The 22,419-nt window shown below is 33.5% G+C and overlaps 1 protein-coding gene across 1 annotated transcript in view; it reads left to right on the top strand.

Annotated features, from left to right (window-relative positions):
- The window catches only part of tyn (trynity), a 136,673-nt gene that overhangs the window by 54,868 nt on the left and 59,386 nt on the right, over window positions 1-22,419 (top strand). The window contains exons 4-5 of the mRNA XM_088232425.1: window positions 8,676-8,766; window positions 13,006-13,173. Of these exons, the coding sequence (XP_088088551.1) occupies window positions 8,676-8,766; window positions 13,006-13,173 (259 nt within the window). The remainder of the gene's footprint in view (window positions 1-8,675; window positions 8,767-13,005; window positions 13,174-22,419) is intronic.

Here is a 22,419-nt window from a genome sequence, read left to right as displayed (position 1 = left end):
GTGCAGCAGGATTATACGTCGCAAAACGTAAATATGTTGACATTTAATATTAGGTGTTCACGGATGTTCCATTGTGATCACGAATACGATAAACAACCATGGTGAGAAATTGTTATCACGTCGCTAATTGGGAAGGTCGATATTTGTGATTGAGCTACTGATGAGATTTTGAGGTCGTGCACAAATTTCGTGTTTCTTAGCGATTTTAATATCCGCTCGTATCAGCAGTTTCTGACACTGAGAATTGATTTCCGGGTGACTCCTACGTATTAAAGTTATGGCTTCTGTATCTTCTGATTGTGATCTCCCTTCACAGAATCTATCCATCACTAAAGAGTTTTAACATAAACATGTAGCGACCTCTGGTTAGGTTAGATTAGGTTAAACCCATTACAAGATGGAGATTTGTAGCAAATATTACATTTTCCTTCGGTTTGCATCCTTTTAGAGCCGGCTCTGACATCTTCCTTTCTCTTCTCAGCGGGTCTCTTTCTATTTCTTTGTGTGCGGTGGGGTAAACTATGGAAAAGTGCGGGGTAGACGGAAAGAGTTGGAATTTCGCCATAGAATAGGGAAACCACGCTTCCTTATCGGGACGAACTTCATTCCAAATAAGGACTAAATTCCTTTAACGAGGATCTGTGATGCAATCATTGTATAACATGATTTCGTTCAGTAATACAAATAACGAGCAACTTAGAATCTGAATTTCGAATCAGATAAAATAAACAGCTTGTAATAATCACTTATAATGAAATATTCTGCAAACAATGTATTTTGTATTATTTACGTTTAAAACATTAACTTTGTAGTCAAACGTTTGAAATAATGTTAGTAAATTATAAAACCCTTACCGAATTTTTATGTCTCTCGGTTTCGAGATGTACCCGTCTCTTCGTCAGGACACTCACTACAAACAAGCAAATACTAAAACAATAAATTTAAAGTACGATTTTAAAAAGGATACTAGAGTTAAATTTTTTAATTCAAATAAAAAACAAAAAAATAATTCAATAACATGAAGGCACATTAAAAAGCTTCCATAAAACTAAGGCCTTAATTCTCCAATGACCCGTTTTTGTCGTATTGTTAACTCAAGACAAGATCTGGACTTTTTTGGTTTAAGTTTACAACGATTTAAACGAGCACTAAATAAATAGTCCAGATCGTGTCTTGATGTCCCTTATGTTTGTCAATGCTTCTTTTCTTTTTTTTAAATGTTTTGAACTATTCTTTTATTGTAATATTTAAACCTTATAAATTGTACACATGAACAATGTCCGTTAATAAATAAATAAATAAATACTTAAAAAATAAAAATTCACTACTGTATGTCAATACTACAGTCATATTACTACATTATTAATTCAGTGTGTATAAATAAAATATTTAAATAAAATGCTTTTTTCCAGAGAAAGGTTTAGAAATTTATCATACTTTTAAAAAATACAATTTTAACATTTCCTGACTTAAATATTTTTAAAAAGCTTTCGAAAGTAGGTAAAACTAATTTTTTTTGAAATAATAAAACTTCTTACCAAGCGCTTTCCTGAACCCTTTTCAATGTAAATTCAAGTTTTAAATTATTATTTTTTATACTTACGCACCCACACACATGCACCCTCCCTCATTCATTCACACATACACACATTCACATACACACACATGAATACAAACGTCAAACACATACAATTACGTAAACTCTTTTCTTATGTATTATTAGATTCACAGTGGATTTTTTTGATTGGTTCTAGTTGTTAAGTAAATAAAAACATTTATCGATACTTTTCCTGGCCGATTACCTTTCGTTCCCATCCTTCCTTTGACCCATCCTTATGGTACCTACCTAACATCAACACAGAAGATATTCAAAATTAGAAGATTCGGACTTAGAACAAAAACCAAGCAACATTTTTGACTTGACATAAAATCGGATAAAAAGTGGTTGGAATAGTCGCGCGTCGTGGAAAACCTTGTTATATTTTATAGTTTATTTTGTGATCCAGTGCCAGAAATTGAAGAACATTCAGATTATATTAAATGTAGGTATCCATTCCATGTTCCTCTCCTTTCTCAAATATTTCCCAATAACAAAATTGAATGAAATTCGATTTTCATTCACAGTCCGCCTTTTCGTTAACACTTGTATTGTTAATATATTTATATTTATTTTTTTATGTAATAGCAGTAAAAATCCCAAGTAAAAATTAAACAAAATAAATAAATATCAAAATTGCGTTTGCACGTGGCGATGTGATATTATTTGAAATTTATGAATCTTCGGAGACCACATCACTTCTGGAATATTGTAAACTCCCACTTTTACAAATTAGATCACGGGGGATTAAATTCGCAGATTCGTCTCCGGGTCACAATGTTCTCCATATTTTTTTACATCCGACAACGGTAAAATAACGAATCATATAATAACAGTAAAAAAAACGAATTTTAAAGAGACGTACGAATGTCCAATAGTTTAATTACTTATCTTGATTATTTTCGACGCAAGTCTTTTATTTATACCAATGACCACTCAATCTCCTCTCAATTTTACACAAATAGTTTGGCTTATGTTAAATTGATATATTAAAGAGTTGGTTAAGCCTTTTGAAGCTAAATTTGTTACAACAGAGAGGGAAAACATTTTTGAGAAGGAAATATGGAAGTCTTGCCATTTACGGGGTTTATGACCTGTCATTGGCTGGTTTAAATGGCCACTTTACATTCTGTATAATATTTACTATTCTGCCTACGTTTACCCACATTTCCCCAACTCTTCCATATGTTGACTTTTGTGAAATAAAAGATTTCAAACCTTTATCATGTGGGTGAGATTTATCCGGCTGAACCATTTCACCTACTAGGCAAAGCCTGAAAACAATTTTGTATTTTTTTATGCCTCCTTTACCAGTTAGTCAAATCAACAATGCTTCGAGCATGCCCAAATATTTGTAGACAGGCTGGATTTTGAATTAAAAAAAGTTTTTTGTTTTCTTCCAAGTCGGTCCCTCAATGCTGAGGATCGTGATCACCATGAACACTTCTGATTAGTCTGTTTCACTCCAGTCTGCCCTCAGCCCGACGTACTGACTCATCAAATTTTAGCCCCGTAGCCACCTTTATTTGGTCAGTCCATCTATATGGGGTTCTACCCCGGCTTCTCCTACCTTCAACTCGGCCAGACATTATAGCCTTTTCTAGATTGTCTGGCTCACGTCCAGCAATATGTCCAAAGAAAGACAGTATCCTTCTCAAACACACCACTGATAGACGAGTTGTAATATGGAGCTCTTCCAGTATCGATGCATTCGTCCTTTTGGCGGTCCAAGGCACTCGCAGCAGCCTTCTCTAACATAACATCTCGAATGCATCGATCCTCTTCCTCTCGTAGGCACGCATTGTCCACGTTTCAGCCCCATATAGGAAAACGGAGAATACCAGGGCTTCCATCAATCGCTTTTTTATGTTTATTGATATACCTCGATCTCGCCAAATTAATTTGAATTAAAAAAAGTTTTTTGTTTACTCTGTCTTAAAAAATCTTTTCGCCAGCAGATTCACACGGAGTAACCCCAGAACAACTTTACCTCCTTTCTTCTTTCAAACAAGAGAAAATAAAATCTAATCTAAAATCAGAATCTTCCAGCCAACCAAAAAACAGACTGGTCAAAAAAAGAGGTGGTCACAATGTCGTACTAAAAAACCATAAATGTATATCAAAAGATACATGGATAAAATAAAAAAACCTAATTAATAAATAGCTGTTTTTTATTCGGGAGATAAGCCTTGCACATATTAACTTTTTTTTAAAGAACATCATGTTATACATATTAAATGATGAAGAATTTGGAATCAGATGATGAGTTTAGAAGGAGATATAAAGATGAACTAAGGAAAGAAAACGTGATAAATTTTTTTTCATATGAAGAAAACATTAAATTTCAGGAAAATTAGGATTCTGGGGATAAATAATAATGTTTCAAGCGTTTCTTGAAGGTGGCTAAAGAAGGTGCATTTTTAATATGAAGAGGTAGCTCATTCTAAAGTCTAGCAGCTTGAACGGAAAAGGAATAGCCGAAAAATGATGGCTATGTCGAGGAATGGAAAGTGTTCTCTCCAAAGAATAGCGAAGCGAAAGACCATGATCAGAAAGGTAAATGAAATTCTCAGCAAGATATTTCGGAGTGCAATATTTTTTCCGCGTTTATTATCCCGTTTCGCGTAAGCCGTTGTCACCCCAGCTGGGACATACCGCGCTAGACGACCGCCGCGGCACGTCGGACGGTACCAATTTGCCGGTTGATGCAGAAACCCGATGATGCCTCGCGTACCTGCGCCGAAACGCCCGGCCACGGTCGATCTAGCGCGGAGATTGCAGTCGGCGAATAATGCTGCATAACGCACCGTCATCCGACTCGCCGGAGTCGCAAGTTATCGTGATCGAGAAGTAATATAATATAGATGCTGGTCGTGGTCCCGTGGATAGCGTCGTGGACTCCAGATCTGGAGGTCCGAGGATCGAATCCCGCTTTGTCATAACTTGTTTCCCATTCTCTAATACGTTATTTACGGCAATGTTTTAAGTATGTCAAAATATTTGCAGACAGGTTGACAAATATTAAAACGTGCTTAAAACATTGTTTTTGCTAGTATGTAGCTGAATTAATTCAATCTTACCCGCAACAATAAAAGTTTCAGGTCTCTGACTTCATAAACAATTTGTTACCCACTAAGTCTAAAGACTTGTCGGTGGGTCACATATTTTTTTAAAGTATTTATGTTTAAGGTTTAAGTGGCCTCTTTCTATTCTGCCTATATTTGAACATATATATTCCTTCGATTCATTCATCTATTGACTTTTGTGAATTAAAAGCGCAATTATTGGATAATATATGCAGCGTCATTTTTGCGAAAACTACCTCAAGGGCGCTGTATAATAAATAAATATCCCATCACGTCTTACAGCTACGGAACGCATGGACGGTTGGGATTCTAGTTCCTCGTCTCTAATTATGATATATAGGAGCTAGAATACAGCATGTCTTGCAGTTACAGAGCGTATGGACACCAAGAAATCTAGCCCCCATTTAGATTTTTTAAATTTTATTTGACAATGAAGTTTAGAGTTTAAGCGATATTAAAAAAAAACAAAATGAAAATAAATTTATAAAAATGTTAGTTAGATTACAACAAGTCTTGCAGCTACTGAGCGCATGGACAGTTAAAATTCTAGACCCTATTTTCAAAATTTAGGAATATGATGGTTGATAATATTTACCTGTTGAAGCTAGATTACCAATCGTCTTGCAGCTACAAAGGTCATGGACATGTGAAATTCTAGCACAATTAAAATTATCCACTAATTTACACAGATAAACATTGGGCAGAATAGTAAATGTGACAAGTGTTCATGTTAAAAATTAAACAATAAAAAAAAACAGATAAAGCACCGTTTCAACACTTTGGATAAAAAATAAATAAAAATATCCGAAGCGTAGCTTTCGTAGATTTTGGGTAGTAACTATCGCACATGTGGCTAAACAAGCTGGTTGCTAATTCCTGGGAGATGGTTGATGTCCATGTTTTGTTAGCGTTCCAATGACTTTGTATTTATTTTGGTCTGTATTGGTTCGTTTAAAATGGGTACGAGAAATACCCGCTCAATTTTATTTTTTGCATTAATATTAGACAAACGTGTGTATGAGAGTGGTTTAAGCATTGACGTCATGACGATCATTTATATGTTAAAAGAAAGAAGATGTTTAATATATTATGTAAATGTAGGTGAGATTCATCCGGATGAACCAATTGAACGTATTTATGCTGAAAGGAGCCAGTCAGAGAAAAGTAAAACTGAGATAATAGGACCTTTGTGAAAAAAGGGAATTATCAAATTTACGTAACAGTTAGAATATTTTTGACTTTAAAAAATGGTAAATAATGCATATTAACATGTTACAACAGAGATGAATAACATTTAAGAGAAGGTAATAAAGAAGTCTAGGCATCTACAGGGCTTATGACCTGTCAATGGCTGGTTTAAGTGGCCACTTTACACACTGTGTAACATTCACCATTCTGCCCATATTTGAACATCTATATTCCTTCAATTCTTTCATCTGTTGATGTTTGTGAAGTTGAAGAGCTGAAACCTTTATTTATGCGGGTGAAATTCATCTAATTGAATTATTTCACCTACATACTAGGCAACGCCTGAAAATATTAATTTTTCAATTTCTATACTTCTTCATGGACCAGGTGGATTTATCAACAATATTTTGAGTTTGTCCAAATTTTTTTAGACAAGGACTGGATTCAACTCACTGGGAGCTGTTTATATTAACATATTACAACAGAGATGAAGAACACTTTAGAGAAGGTAATATAGAAGTCTAGGCATCTACAGGGCTTATGACCTGTCAATGGCTGGTTTAAGTGGCCACTTTACACACTGTGTAACATTCTGAAAACATTTGGACAAACTCAAAATATTGTTGTTAAATAATGAAGAATTACGCTGAGCATCACGCAACACGTATTCGGACAACTATTTATTTTTTAATTTAAATATTAACACTGAAGTATTTAAAATGACTCTTTGCTTTCTCTTGCTTTACCGTCAACAAAATATGTTGAATTTTTGTCATCTGCCACATCTCAATATTGTCCCCATTTTCCTATTCTAAGCTTCTGCATGACATTATATTGACTCTCAGTGCTCAGAAAGAGAACACTAGAACAATAATTGAAATTCGGCAAAGCAATTACTTTGAAAATTAGATTACTTGTATTTGGAAATATTTTTTTTTTTAATTTTTGTTTTATAAGCCCTGTAAATGCCTAGACTTCCATATTCCCTTATTTAAGGTATTCTCCATCCCTCTTGTAATTTGTTAATCTTAATGACTCCCGAGGGGGTGAAATCCAGTCTTTTGTCAACGAACATTTGGACAAACTTAAATATTGTAATGAAACCAACTAGTCCAAGAAGAAGTTTAAAAATTGAAAAATTGTTTTCAGGCGTTGCCTAGTATGTAAAATAATTTAGTCAGATGAATCTCTTCACAACAATAAAGGTTTCAGCTCTTTGACTTCACTAAAATCAACAAATGGAAGAATTGAAGAAATATGGATATAAACATAAGCAAAATGGTGAATGTTAAACAGTGTGTAAAGTGGCCACTTGAACCAGCCAATGACAGGCCATAAGCCCTGTAAATGCCTTGACTTCCATATTCCCTTATTTAAGGTATTCTCCATCCCTGTTGTAATTTGTTAATCTTAATGACTCCCGAGGGGGTTAAATCCAATATTTTGTCTACAAACATTTGGACAAACTCAAATATTGTAATGAAACCAACTGGTCTAAGAAGAAGTTTAAAAATTGAAAAATTGTTTTCAGGCGTTGCCTAGTATGTAAAATAATTTAGTCAGATGAATCTCTTCACAACAATAAAGGTTTCAGCTCTTTAACTTCACTAATATCAACAAATGGAAGAATCGAAGAAATATGGATGTTTAAAAATAGGCAAAATTGTGAATGTTAAACAGTGTGTAAAGTGGCCACTTAAACCAGCCAACGACAGGCCATAAGCCCTGTAAATGCCTAGACTTCCATATTCCCTTATTTAAGGTTTTCTCCATCCCTGTTGTAATTCTTTAATATACATAAGAGGTAAAACAGAATATTTAAAAAAAAAATTACATCGCAATGAAGTATATATATATGAACAGTAAAAATAGTAAACAAAAATCAAGAGATGTTTATGAATTTTTGCTCCTACAATAAATAGACAGTTATAATATTTTGGTGTAACTTGAGAAAGAGAAAAGAAAATATTCTGTTCAAGATTGTATGTTTTGTTTTTAGTAATTAAAAAAGGAAATAAAAAATATTAAAAAAAAACATAAAAATATTCGAATGAGCGAAATATGGACTTGGAAAAACAGGGATGAAAGTAGGCTGAATGCTGTCGAAATGCGATCTCTCTGGCGAATGTGTGGTAAAACTATGTACGATAGATGCACAAATGTGGAGATCCGTACCTTATGTAAGGCTGAGACAAGCATTATCGACAAAATCAAGAAAGGAGCTCCGCGCTGGTTTGGACATGTAGAACGAATGGACCGCGAAAAAACGGCTAAGAATATTTACAATGCGAATGTTGATGGATGCAGAAATGGAGGTAGACCGAGAAAGACATGGCATGACCAAATCCAACAAATACTCGAAGATGGACATGTCAAAAGTCGGAATATTCGGCGCGCGTGCATGATAAGATGTATGAATGTAGAAGAAGCGAGATCTGTATGCAAAGATAGAGTGATGTGAAACGGCGTGACGGTTTGTTGTTGTTTAAAAATATTCCTTTTTATTAAAGGGCAACAAAATATATCGTAGAAAAAAAGAGTTCATCTTTAGTTTGAAACCAGGATAGTGCGTGTTTTTTAAAAGAAGAAAAATTTTGAAAGCTTGGGAATAATGAAATATTTGCAGCAAAAAAAAATAAATATTTTTGGGCCTATAAAATATGCATGTCTCTGTGCTTGCCTCGTTTTACAATGTGGTATTTCTAACACGCGATTCTTTCTCGACATTTTTGATCTTAAGCGGTCTCCATCTCTGTTGTAATGTGTTAGTCAGCTATTAAACGTGCCTGTTCTCTTTGTTACAGTTTCGTCCTTAACCCCTTGACGCCCGTCCAGGAAACTCGGTGCCAGCTACAGAACGAGACGCAGGCCAATAACCCCAACGTGACGCCACAGGTAAAACTAATTATGTTCATGATAACCCCTTTGCGGCTCCTCCTAGCTTTTACTGTTCCCGGCTACTGACGGGATTCCATTCGGGACCAGTTTTTCAATAACGTCCAAACAAATCAATAAACTAACAATAAAAATAACGGACAGTTGTTTTTTTTTATTTATTTATATTTATTTGTTTAAACAAATACAAACTAAAACCACATACGGACAAAGGGATTTTTATTTTTTTATTTTATTTTATTTTATTTGGGATTTTTACAGCTATTACATAAACAAAATAAGTAGAAAAATATTAACAAACTTAAGCCAATTAAAAAAATCCACTGTAAATCTAATGACACATACTATACATATAAGAAAAGAGGTAACGTAATTTTGTGTGTGTGACGTGTGTATTCATGTGTATGTTAATGTGTGTATGCGTAAATGAGTGAGAGAGAGGGTGCGTGTGTGTGGGTGCGTAAGTATATAAAAATAATTATTTAAAACTTGCAAATATATCAAAAATGGTACAAGAAAGAGCTTGGTAAAAAGTTTAAAACCCATTTGTTAAAATTTAAATCAAGAAATGTTAAAAATTGTATTTTTTAAAAGTATGTTTGTTTAAATGTATTTTGAGTATTATACAATTAAAATCTATAACCTACTTCCACTATCTATTAAAACAACGAAAAAATGTTTGAAAAGGCTATACAAAAATAGATAGTGGAGCTAGGTAGAAGTAAAATGGATTGTCTCATTCGCCCATACCAATATTGAATCAACTGCTCCGCAAGTGTAAAGCTTATGTTAGGTTTTTGTTATTTTCATTGTGTGTTTTGTAATCTAAATAATGTAGATGTACATACCTTGTTTTTAAAACTGTCTGAATATTTGTTAATTATCTTCGTTTTTTTAAGTTAGTCTTCTTTGTTTATTCTCAAATGTTATTTTGAAAAAGTATATTGTTGATTGTCTTTGGCACGGGAAACCCCAGTGAGGTCACATTATTTTTATTATTAATTATAGTTTGTAAGCAAAAAATATGAATAAATAAAAAAATAAATAAATAATACGTCACTGAAATTAAGATGTATTCAATTCCTGGCAGCCCTGCTATGAAATATTTGAACCAGGTTTTGTGGTAAGCGTAGGTTCTAGTGTCTCTAGAACCCCACTCTCTCTCTTCAATCCGTGCCTCATGTCTGAGGATGGTGATTACGCCTGACTCCAGGCATGGCTCGTCTGTGGATAGTGTCCCTCCATCTCTTACGGTCTTGTGCTCTTCTATAGGCATTCGTCAGTGATGATTCTGATAATTCAGTGACTGTGCCGCTCCATCTTGTCGGTTGGCGTCCATGCGACCTTGTCCCTTCGACACTTCCAGGAGAATAGTTTTCTCCCAACTATCAGAGTTCCCCATGGAAATATGCCCAAAGAACTGCAAGATTCTTTTCTCACACATGGATGTTAGTCTTTCTCCTATGTCCAGTTCCTGGATTATAGATGCATTCGTGCGTCTGGCCATCCGCGGAATTCGCAGCGTTCGCCCACTCTATCCCAACTTGATTCCCATTTTCTAATAGTGAGTTATTTACAGTTCGTTGCAAATGGCCCTTCAAATTAAATATTTAAAATCAATTAAAATCACGGTTTTTGAAATTTAAATATATAAAAAGTACCTCGTTTCTTGAAAATATACATTGTGTTTTAGTACGAGCGAAACCGATAGAAAGGCCCAATGGTCTTTAAATGGTTTTCGGCTATGTGGAGGAAGTGCTTGCATTGTACCTGAAACGTTAGACAGATTTTATATATTTAACTTTTTATACATAGTGTTAATGGTACATCGGCGGCCTTATTGCCGATTGGCAATTTATTTCAACCAACTAACAAAATAAAAGTTTTATTTTTATAATTTTAGTTGCAAAACATGTTCAAAGCTAAAAGTATACAAATAATTGTCGGCCTCGTGATGTAATGGTCAGCGCGTTTGCCCACCAAGCGAGAGGTCTCGGATTTGATTCCTGACATGGTTCATATAAAATGATTATTTAAAAATGCGTTTTCACACCAGAATATTTCATAATCCCTGAACTGGTGCCTAAAGCGTAAGACTGATCATCTTATCTTCATGTAACAAAAAAAGATCAAGATACACTACGATTGGTCTACCAATGCAGTGCCCAATGCACCATTAGCTGCGGAAGGGGAATGATGAAGATGGTAAATTACCTTAAATCAATACTATTACTCAATGGAAAAAGGAAAAAAGAAGCAAGAGGAAAGGAGAAGATATTAAGGAAAAGAAAGGAGATGTTTTTTTCAGACGTGATTTAAAAAGAGATATTGTAGAACCATCTTTGATAGCGGATAAAAACTGATTCCACAGTCGAGCCGCATGGACACTATATGAGTTAAAGAAGAAAGAGGAAATGCGGTTAAGAGGGAACTTTGATATTTAGAACGAAGAGGTAACGCATGAAATGGAAAATCACGGAGGTACTTTACCTCCATGTAACAGGTGATCGAGACAAGCTGCATTTGATTTTAAAATGCAGTGCCTTATGCATCACCGGGTGTGGATAAGGATTGATGATGATGTTGAATGAATTTTATTTCGACTAAGATGGCAATTTTTTACCTCTATAAAGAGCAGCTGTTAACTTGCAGTTTTTGTTATTATTTTAAAATACATGACAACGTTTTAAAAAACGTGGCCACAGATCTCAAGTAAGTGGCTATAATAAAGATTCGAGATCTATCAATACTGTAGTTATTTGAGAAGATGTTAGTTTCCAGGGATTATGGCCTAGCATTTACAGGGTTTATGACCTGTCATTGTTGCCCAGTAGGTGAAATAATTCCGATCGGATGAAGAATACCGTTCTGTGTGTGAAGTAGGACTAGAACTTTGCACGAGCGTTTTCAACTCGATGGATGCTCTCAGATTGACATCTTGAAAATAAAATTGAATGGAGAAATGTAGTGTTTGGCATCTTTGCCAACCACGTTTGGGATCTTGGGCTCCATTTCTGGAAGGATCAACGTGATTTATTTATTTTCAAAGTGGTTCACTGTTTGAGCGCTGTTGAAAATATATATGGCAGAATACTGATTGAGGGAGTAAGAAAAAAGACTAAAGACAGAGTGTGGGATATACAAAGCGGATTTATGAATGGACGATGTATGGATTAAATATTTGCTCAGCGAGATATGACTGGTTGAATGCCAGAAACTTTTCTGCGCATTTGTCGATCTGCAAAAGGCATTTGATAGAGTTGACAGAGAGAAATTGTGGAAGGTTTTATCGGAGTATGGAGTGAATGGTAACCTGACAAGGGCTATTGCGTCACTGTACAAGGACAGCACAGCATGTGTGAAGGTGAATGAGTCATTCTTATCGTGGTTTAACATTCCTAAGAGTCAAACAGGGATGTGTAATGTCACCACGGTTGTTCAACATATACATCGATAACTGTATGAAAGAACTGAAAAATTTAAGTATGTGAGTCGACAATCAAAAGTAATAATGATCGCCTTTCCTTTGTGAAAGAGATAATTGAATTTCATTCCAATATTGAATCAACTGCTCCACAGGTGTATAGCTTGGTAACAGGGTATAGGCGACTTCCGTGGTGTAGTGGTCAAGACGCTTGACTCACGCATGGAAGGTTCCGGGTTCGATTCCCGGTAAGAACACAAGAATTAAAATGTGATTTTTCTCAAGACTGGGTGCTCTGTGATGTAATTCACCACTGTAAATAGGCCTCCTGGCCTGTTGTGGTGCAAAAAAAAAATGTAAATGTAAAAAAAATAGCTTATGTTAGGTTTTTGTTACTTTTATTGTGCGTTTTGTAATATAAATAATAAAAATGTACATATATACCTAGTTTTTAAAACAGTCTGAACATTTTGTTAATTATCTCTGTTTTTTAAGTTAGTCTTCTTTGTTTACTCTCAAATGTAAAAACATTTCAAAAAAGTATATTGTTAAGTGTCCTCGGCATGGGTAACCCCAGTGAGGTCACATTATTTATATTATTGTTTATAACTATAAGAACAAACTTGTAAGAGTAAAATATGAATAAAAAAATTAATAATTATCTCCCCAATTCACTATTACAACTATCATGTCATTAAATACATTGAAAAATTAACGTTTTTGATATATATTTTTTTCCTTTTTCTCATACAGTATATAATAAATGAAAAGTGCTGATAAACCTCTATTAATTTTTCTTCTTCCTCTTGTTCCAGCGTTCCGTCAGCATGTACTATATGGTGAAGATGCAGGTGCGTTCGGAAGGCGTTTGCTTGCGACCATGGGCCTTCGAGAGGGTCCCGGGGAAGGCCCTCAGGGGGCTTGACAATGCCCTAATCTACACCTCTACCAAGGAAGCCTGCTTGGCCGCCTGTCTTAACGAGGTAATTAGGAATAAATCATTGGATATTTTTCATTTCATTCAAGTATTCGTACGATGGCTAGCTAATTCCTTAATACAATTTCTTTTAACCAACCAATAACAGACTGCAAGCTTGTCGGTCAAGATTTGTTTTTTACTTATTTTATAAATGTTTGCTTGTCTTGTGCATAAAAAACTTACCATCGCATTTGAATTTTTTTGTACGTTTGCTTCCGAGCTCAGCATTTATTTATTTAACACTTTATTTACATATTCATTTATTTATTTTTCTTTCTTTTGACGCCCATGGGGCTTTTACATTATACATACTATATAATAAGAAAAAGTTACACATTAAACATAATTAACATTTTTTGAAATATATTTTTTTTTTTAATATTTTTAAAATTAAAAAATATAGTTACATAGTTAACATAATACACTATTAAGCCATAATACATACATTATATTATGTTTATATACAATATATATGCATATAAGGGCGGGCATATTGCTTTAAGGCAACTTTTTTCTACTTACCTCAGTACTTACGTTCAGTTTGAGAATATTACTTTGTTATTTTTTTTTATTTTTATTTATTTATTTATTTAATTTACAATACGCCCAAGGGGCATTTACAAAAAATATACAGGTTAGTACAAACATAGTAAGTAAAAATTAAAAAGATAAACAACGCTTTTTTGTATACATGTAGAAACAATAAAACGCATATTGGTATGCAAAATAAAAAGTGAAACTTTACATAGTAAAAAAGAAAAAAAAAAATATGGATATAAGAAAAGTAATTGAATTAAAAAGCAAATTGTAAATAACTTGTAAAGAATTTAAACAAAAAAATATATACATTTACATATACTTATACGTATAAAAAAATGGAATTAACAAATTATTGTTAAAAACAAATAATAAAAATTAGTTTACAGTAAAGCTAGGGTTTCCTAGGACAGCGGTGCCCGTATTTTAACGGCCGTAGTGAACGGTGATGCGGTGGACAACCGTCGTAACGGTGACTAGAGTGTGGTTTCCTAGGAAAACGGTACCGTTTTTCTATTATATTTAATATTTCTAATTTTTGTATATCTAACCAACTCAATATTTTGTACATTTTATATTGTAAAAGGCACTTGTGCCGTATAATAAATAAATAAATAAAAAACAAAATTAATAATACTAATACAGTATCTCTTTCTTCACTGTTTTTTGTTGTTGTTATTTCTTGGTACCGTCTTTGTAATGAATTTACCTACATTTTTAACTCGAGTCGTTCTGGACTTGTGTCATTTTTTTTACTAATTACTTTATTTTGTCGGCGTTCGAGTAAAGGAACGCAAACGCTTCTAAAGTCATTATCTTCGTCTAAAATACGTCGTAAGACATAGTTTCGAGAGTCGAGCATCCTCGATTACTGTTATGTTATATGTAAGACCTGACGACAATGTATAATTATGACGTGAAGTGAGATTCTTCGAATCATTTGAAATTTCGTTTGATTATTTGTCTGCCTCGTGGTGTAATAGTCAGCGCGTTTGCCTACCATGCGAAAGGTCTCAGTTTCGACTCCCGACATGGTTGAAATAAAATACATATTCAAAGGGTGTTTTCACACCAGAATATTTCATAATCCCTGGACTGGTATCTGAAGCGTAAGACTGATCATCTTGACTTCATGTAACAAAAATGGACGAGGTCCGAGGTTCAAATCCCACTCTCCCACAACTTGGTTTCCATTTTTCCAGCACAAGTGATTTACGACTTTTAGAAAATGGTCTGAAAATTTAAATATTTGAGTAAATAATAAGAGCTCAAGTATTTCTCTTTCCTTTTCTAAAATCATCAATATATTTATTTATTTTTTTATTTATTTAACTTTTTGTACATAATGTTATTTGTACATTGGCGGGCTTATTGCCAAATGGCAATTTCTTCCAACCAACCAATAAAATAAAAGTTTTATTTTTATAATTCAAGTTACAGAACATATTCAATAGAAAAAAGAAGAAAAAAAAAGATTAAAACGTTAAAAATATATAAAAATAGAAATAAACGTATTTGTTTATAAATAACCTTAAATCAAAACTATTACTCAATGGGAAAAAGGAAAAACGCGGAAAGAGGAAAAAGGAAAAAGGAAAGGAGGAGAGATTAAGGAAGAGAAGGGAGATGTTTCTTCAGACGTGATTTAAACAGAGATAATGTAGTAACATCTTTGATGGTGGATGGGAGATGATTGCACAGTCGAGCGGCATGGAAACTATATGAGTTAGAGAAGAAAGAGGAATTGTGGATGGGTATTAAGAGAGTGCCTTGAGAATGAGAACGAAGAGGTAAACCATGAACTGATAAGCGTTGAAATTTTTCACACAGGTATATAGGAGCGTTAGGACTATGAAGTACATTGAACAGAAGTGAGAGGGAGTGATAGTCTCTCCGCTGTCTAATTACGCTGCGGTTGGTGTACAAATCCCGTGCCCTATGCACCATTAGGCACGGAAAGGGAATTATGATGATGATAAAGAAAAGGCAGCTGCCCCAGTATAAAAAAAAATTAAATCGACTTAAGTTTGGTACTAAATCCTTGAAAAATATTTCTTTCAAACTTTTTTTTGCTTTTTATTTATTGCATTTTATAATAGGAAAACAGAAGGTACTAATACAAAATTCACGATAAAATCTCAAGAAGACATGGCCTGTGTGTGGCCATAAATTTTATTTTAAATACGCTACAATAGATATAAATAAAAAAAAAAATATTAGAACACAATTTTTTTGTCAATAAAAACGAGGAAATAATAATAATGTTTATGCTATTCGTTAAAAAAGAAATTGTTTTTATTTTATTCACAATTTCGACAAAAAAATCAATTTAAAAAAATTAAATAATTTACTCTATTATATTGCCCTTAAGAAGCGCATTGAACAGTTTTGGAGATGTGTTATTATTATTTGAAACTACTACTTAGGTAAATAGCTTATACAAAAAAATGTAGTGAAAAGAGAAAGCTAATAAGTTAATGATTTGTACCATTAATATTTTTAAAAAAACGTTAGTAAAGAAATTAAAAAAAAAAAATAACAATGCCGAATGATAAAAATAAATAAATTAGATACTGGCTTCTCCTACTCATGAAATACAGGAGCCGCCATGTAGGTACTAAACTTCACTTTTTTGCAGTACAAAAAGCTTGGCAGCCCATTTGCAGTCGTAAATTACATCACAGAACACCCAGGCTTGAGGAAATTCACATTTAATTTTTGAGTTCTCACCATATCATTTATATAAATTTAATACAAATCCGAAACCACCTCTCACGTCTAAAGAAACAATTACCTTTTTTTTTCTCGAATTTATCGAGTTCAAAATTATTTTATAATTATTCACAAAATGCTAGTTCTATTTGAGTACCTTTTTTTTTGTTTTTTTTTTTTCAATAACTTGGGTATTTAAAACTAAGAAAATAAAACGCCTTTATTTTATTGATCGGTTAGAAGAGGTTTTTTATTTGTCAATAAGCCTGCTAGTGTAAAAATCAATTTTACAAAAATAATGAAAAATAATAAAATAAAATCACGAAATTGGTGTTTAAAACAGCAATTATATTTTTAACAATGCTTTAACGTAAATTATGCAGCCCGGTTATCTGTTGCCTTTAAAATTCCGTGTGAAACCATCGATTCACACAATTTAACGCTTCAGTTGTATGGAGAGAGATCAACGCATTGGAGCTAAAACCCGTTGAGTTGACTAAATTAAATCTAACACGAGAAGTCTGTGGTCGACTTGTCCTCTATAGAATTATCCTAACGGTTCTTTAGTAACAGCCTCCATTAGAACATAAATTACTATGCATTCTGCCTACATTCCACCATGTTCCACCTCTCTCAACAAAAACTACTCAGGTATTCGTTGATTCTTTAAAAACTACGTCCCTTTTTGTGTTCAACGCTAACGTATGTCGAATAAAAAAAAACATACAATATTTAGTAAAATTTAGAATGTGACTTTTAATTATTTTAGTGATTATAGGTAACACAAAATATAACGTAGTTATGCAGGAAGTAGCCAGCCTTAGAAAAGTGAAACTGGGTTAAAAGCAACAAGAATTTTTTTTCTTTTATTACACTCGTTTAATGAACTTATTAAGGGTTTTAAGGCTGTGCCCGTGTAAAGCCATAATAATTAAAAATAAAAATAAATAGTAAAATGAATTAAATTTTAATGACATGTGATGCAATATAATAATAATCCAGAAATACAAAGTATAAATAATAAATAATAAAATTCAAAAGAAGACTATTTAAAAAAAAAACAGATATACCTCGAATTCGTTCATTAGACGTACCTGTAGAACTTATAATGGACTCGGTATTGATGTAGAGATTTTTAACTGCACGTTGCATTTATACGGAAAATTTCTTCATGGGTTCGATTATTTGGGATAGTTGCTGAATGTGCATCTTGAGTGGTTTATGCTATGTATATATGCCGCATGTAATGTATATGTTTGGGTATGTTTTATATGTGCGTTCATGTGTGTGTGCGTGGATGAGTCGGTATTTTGTGTGCATAAGGTATTTTTATTTATTTTAATTTATTACCATTATTTTTTTGTCACATTTGATGTTCCATAGCCGATGACACACGTGTTAAATTAGTTCACCTAAAATAGACTAATGACCGACGATGCAATGTCATCATTTTCAATCGAATCCAATACATTCGTAAAATGCAACTCAATGAGTATTGCACATGAAATCGGAGGGCATCGTTCTGCAGTACATTCACATCGTCCCTACCATGAAAAAATGAACTACAAAGGAACTTCTTCCATAAAGAGACCACAGGACGTAGCCAACGTCAGTCAGTCCGTTCAGTTAATCAACCCAACAAGATCAGTGCAGTTCACTCAGCTCCAGCACGTAGTTCAAGTGCAGTCTCATCAACCTATCATCGACGTAACACTCGTTCGACACAATTCATTATTTATTCGCCATGTAATAAATAAACATCAAACAGCAACCTCCTGTCTTCTCTGTTCATCTCTAAGTGGGGTAGGAACTCCAACCAACCCCCAACTACCTAAATTCTACGCATCTTTTGCATAATTTTTGAAAACTTAATTGGTCTTTTTATGTTAAAAAAAATCTAGTTTTTCATTCTTATTATGTATGACTGTATGTTTTCTGAATAAAAATAAAATAAAATAAAAATAAAATGTATTTACATTGAATTTTACAAATATATATTTATACATAATTTTGTGAAAAGAGTTTTTTACTTTTACAAATGATAAATAATGCAGACATTCGTTTTTTTATAATACAAAAAAGAATTTAGCTGTGTATTTAACCAATTTGACTGATTTTTAAAGTCTGGCTGACCGCACAACCTAATACAAGTATGCATTTTGTAGAAAACAGCCAGCCCTAGTAAAACTCTAGTGTATTTTGTGTCTTTGTGTATTGAACTTATTTTTATTTTTTAAAATTTTGCAATAAAGAGGAAAAACATTTTTGAGAAGGGAATATGGAAATCTAGGCATTTACAGGGCTTATGACATGTCATTGGCTGGTTTATGTGGCCACTTTACCCATTGTGTAACATTAATAATTCTGCCTATGTTTGAACTTCCACATTTCTTCAACTCTTCCATCTGTTGACTTTTGTAAAGTAAAAGAGCAACAACCTTTATCACGTGGGTGAGGCTCACCCGGCTGAACCAATTCCCCTACTAGGCAACGCCTGAAAACAAATTTCCAATTTTTGTATTCTTATTTTACCAGGTAGTTAATTGAACAATGTTTTGAGTATATCCAAATGCTTGCAGACTGGCTGGATTTCATCCCTATGGAGTTATTTATGTATAAATTTGTTGCTACAGAGGGGGAAAACATTTTTGAGAAGAGAATATGGAAGTCATTAGTCTAGGCATTTACAGGGAAATGTGGATGTTCAAACATCAGAATGGTGAATGTAACACAGTAGTGGCCACTGAAACCAGCCAATTGCAGGTCCTAAGCCTTGTAAATGCCTAGATTTCTATATTTCCATTTTTAAAATGTTTTCCCTTTCGATTGCAACAAATTTAAATATGAACAACTCCCTAGGGAGGAAATCCAGCCAGTCTGCAAGCATTTGAACATACTCAAAACCTTGTTATATTACTTTTTATTTATATTAGAGTACTTAATTGTAAAGAATTACTTAATTAGTTTGTTATATTGACTTATCAAAAAATTTAATTATGAGTTAAAGAAATAATGAGGATTTTTTAAGTCTTGGTGACCACATAACCAAAAATATGCATTCTGCGGAAACAGTCAGATCTAATATTGAATGATACTTCATTCAAACTTCGAATGTATGAGGTAACATACTGTATTTAAATATGTTATATTTATTACAGGCATTTAATCGGGTTGTGGTCCTGTGGCTAGTGTCTCGGACTCACGGACCGAAGGTCCGCGGTTCGAATCCCACTCTACCCCAACTCGATTCCATTTTCTAATAGTGAGTTATTTACAACTCGTTGAAAATGGCCCTCTAAATTAAATATTTGGGTAAATCATAAGAACGCAAATATTTCTTTTATAATAAAAAATAAATTAAATGAATGAATTTGTGAAAATTAAATACTTACGTGTTTTTCTATTTTAATTTATTTAAGAGAACTAGATTTCTGGAGGCATTAATCTTTCCATCAGTATTTATACCGTAAGATTTTTCTAGCGCTGTGGGTGTTTTCTACAAATTGAGAAATGCCGTTTTTGTGATCAAAGCTATTTTCAGAAGGTGATTATTACAGTTTTTTGTAAGAAAACGACCTGGCTGTTTTTAGCAGAACATAGATTTGACCTTACGGCACCCGATAACACCATTTTTTTTAAATCAGAAACTGGTTGCTTTCTGCATAACTACATTCAATTTAGGATAGTGATAAAAATACAATAAATTTATAAATGATTCAATGGGAAAGCATAATATTTAGATTACTATCCTCGATAAATCCTCAGATTCCTTACTTCCAATGTCTGTCAAATATTTTTTTTTATTTTCAGATCTGGTGGTTTATCAGATTTCCAAAATGACGGTATCAGGTTGTAAAGTTTAGGTCCGTTATATAGAAATGATTTTTGGAATACCGCTGATTGGAATACATGATTTATAGTCTGTCAAAATTGCTATATGTTTCCATCTATTAGGCGGTTTTTTTAAAACGTAAACTATAGATCCCTAATAGCGTATATTTCAGCCTGAAATACTTAAAAAGCCTGAAATACTAAATAAGCCTGAAATATCGATACTCTCAGGGGAATTTAAAAAGTTCACGTAGGTACTATTTCCAATACTCACTGCACTCTTAAGCCATTCGTTTGAAAAGTTCTGTAGCCAGTTGTTAAAAGTTTGTTCCTACCGAGACAATTCAACCAGAAACCTTGTCGCTATTTATCAACTACAAACGATTAAATAGAATTCTGAATCAACTCAAACTTTGAACATAAAATAAATTATTATTGGCTCTCATAGTGCATAATTTAAGATATAAATATACATTTTAATATACGTATTTTCTTGTCAATCCCAAAACCGCTAATATTTTAATGCAAAAACATGACTTATATTACTGCGGTTTGAAGTTAAGGAGAGGGACTATATACGAATCACAAATACCCGTGTTTCGTAGGTAGATGTATCCACAATACCTCAAGCGACGCGACGTCTATCCGGCGTTATATCAGGCTATATTTTTATTCAAATTTATATAAAAATCGCGCACGGCTAAATCAACGAAAATTATGAATGGTTCAGTAAAAGAAAGAACAAATAATAAGACTTCATATTCCAGGTTTAAAAAAGATATATATTTATAACTCACCCAAGTGTTAAAGGATTTACTTTTGTGCTTATCAAGTTACGCCATAAAGTGTCAGATAAACCGCTGTCATGTAAAGTTGAAAATGTAAAAAATCGCATGCGTCGTTGTTCGCGCCAGATGCACCCCTACCCCGGACAGCAGCCCACCCCCCTGAGCAAAAGTGATCGAGTTTAAACTTCCTGGCAGGCAGTTCTCTTACGCCATCGTAGGATACAAATGCTGCACCTACTTTACCATTTAAGAGACAGCCATCAGTGAAGATCCTCAATTCATCCTCTTTCATGTCAGGTAGCGTTGGTCATTGAATCTATAGTCCACTATGTGTCGCTCCGCGGGATGTGGAAGGAACGACGAAGGACGGATGCAGCAGCCTCCCATGACGAGCGTCTTGAAGGTTCAGTAGCAAACCTGGGACGGTATATCGCGCGTAGAGAACGCTTTTTTAGAGAAATTTATCGTACTTAATATGCGATAACAAAGTGTTCTCTATGGGCATTATAATATTCAGAATACAAGCCCTGGCTTAAACACGTGTTGCGAATACCTCAGGAGATCCCAAATTCAACTCGCTTAGTTTTAGTGTTTATAAAATAATAATTAATTCTTTCTTAAGAACGGAAAACGATAAAAAAACATTTTTTTGCCTTCTTCAGTCTAGGATAATTTCTAATTTTCACCGTGAACTGCTTAATACTTTGTGTCAGCTAAAATCTGCTAATTAATAATGCGGGAGTTCAGCCCAGGAAAGAAATGAGATATATTTCATCTCTGACGTTCTGAGCAGTTATTTGGTTTTTATATTTAGTTTTTGTATTTTTTATTTTCTCTCTATCTATCCTCGCCTCTGTTGTATACACCATGATTTGGTCTGACACACATTTTGCATATCCGAATCATGTTTCCAATAATCATGTGTTCATTGTACTATACGACATTTCTTAGGCATCCAGATGTTTACTAACTGAGATGGATATGTTCTCATCATCACTATGGCAGCATCATCTGCATGGTATGTGATGCTAATGACCTTATCTCCATTAGTAGATTGACTACTTTCTTTCCTTAAAGGCGTTTTTTTTTATATATATTTATTCTGCTTGTGTAAGAAAAGGTTTTAGGCGTATTTATTGTTGTGCTATATTTAGTTATAAAGGTGCTAAATTTGCTTTGTTTCTTTGTTGTTCTCAATATGTGTTATTTTTAAAATGTTAATATTATTTATGTCCCGAATAGAGTTATTGTAACTCCTGGGAATGTAATTTATACTTGTAAAACACTTTGTATTATATGATTTATAAATAAATAAAAAAATATTTTTACGTGTGGTAAAAATTAAAGCATCGAGTTGTATGTGAAAGTTTCTTGAAAATGTA

The sequence above is a fragment of the Micrasema longulum genome, unplaced genomic scaffold, assembly GCF_059751315.1.
Source record: "Micrasema longulum isolate JH-2025_06_02 unplaced genomic scaffold, ASM5975131v1 h1tg000074l, whole genome shotgun sequence".
NCBI lineage: Eukaryota > Metazoa > Arthropoda > Insecta > Trichoptera > Brachycentridae > Micrasema > Micrasema longulum.
The sequence above is the reverse complement of the archived record's forward strand: the minus strand, read 5'-3'. Positions and strand labels throughout refer to the sequence as shown.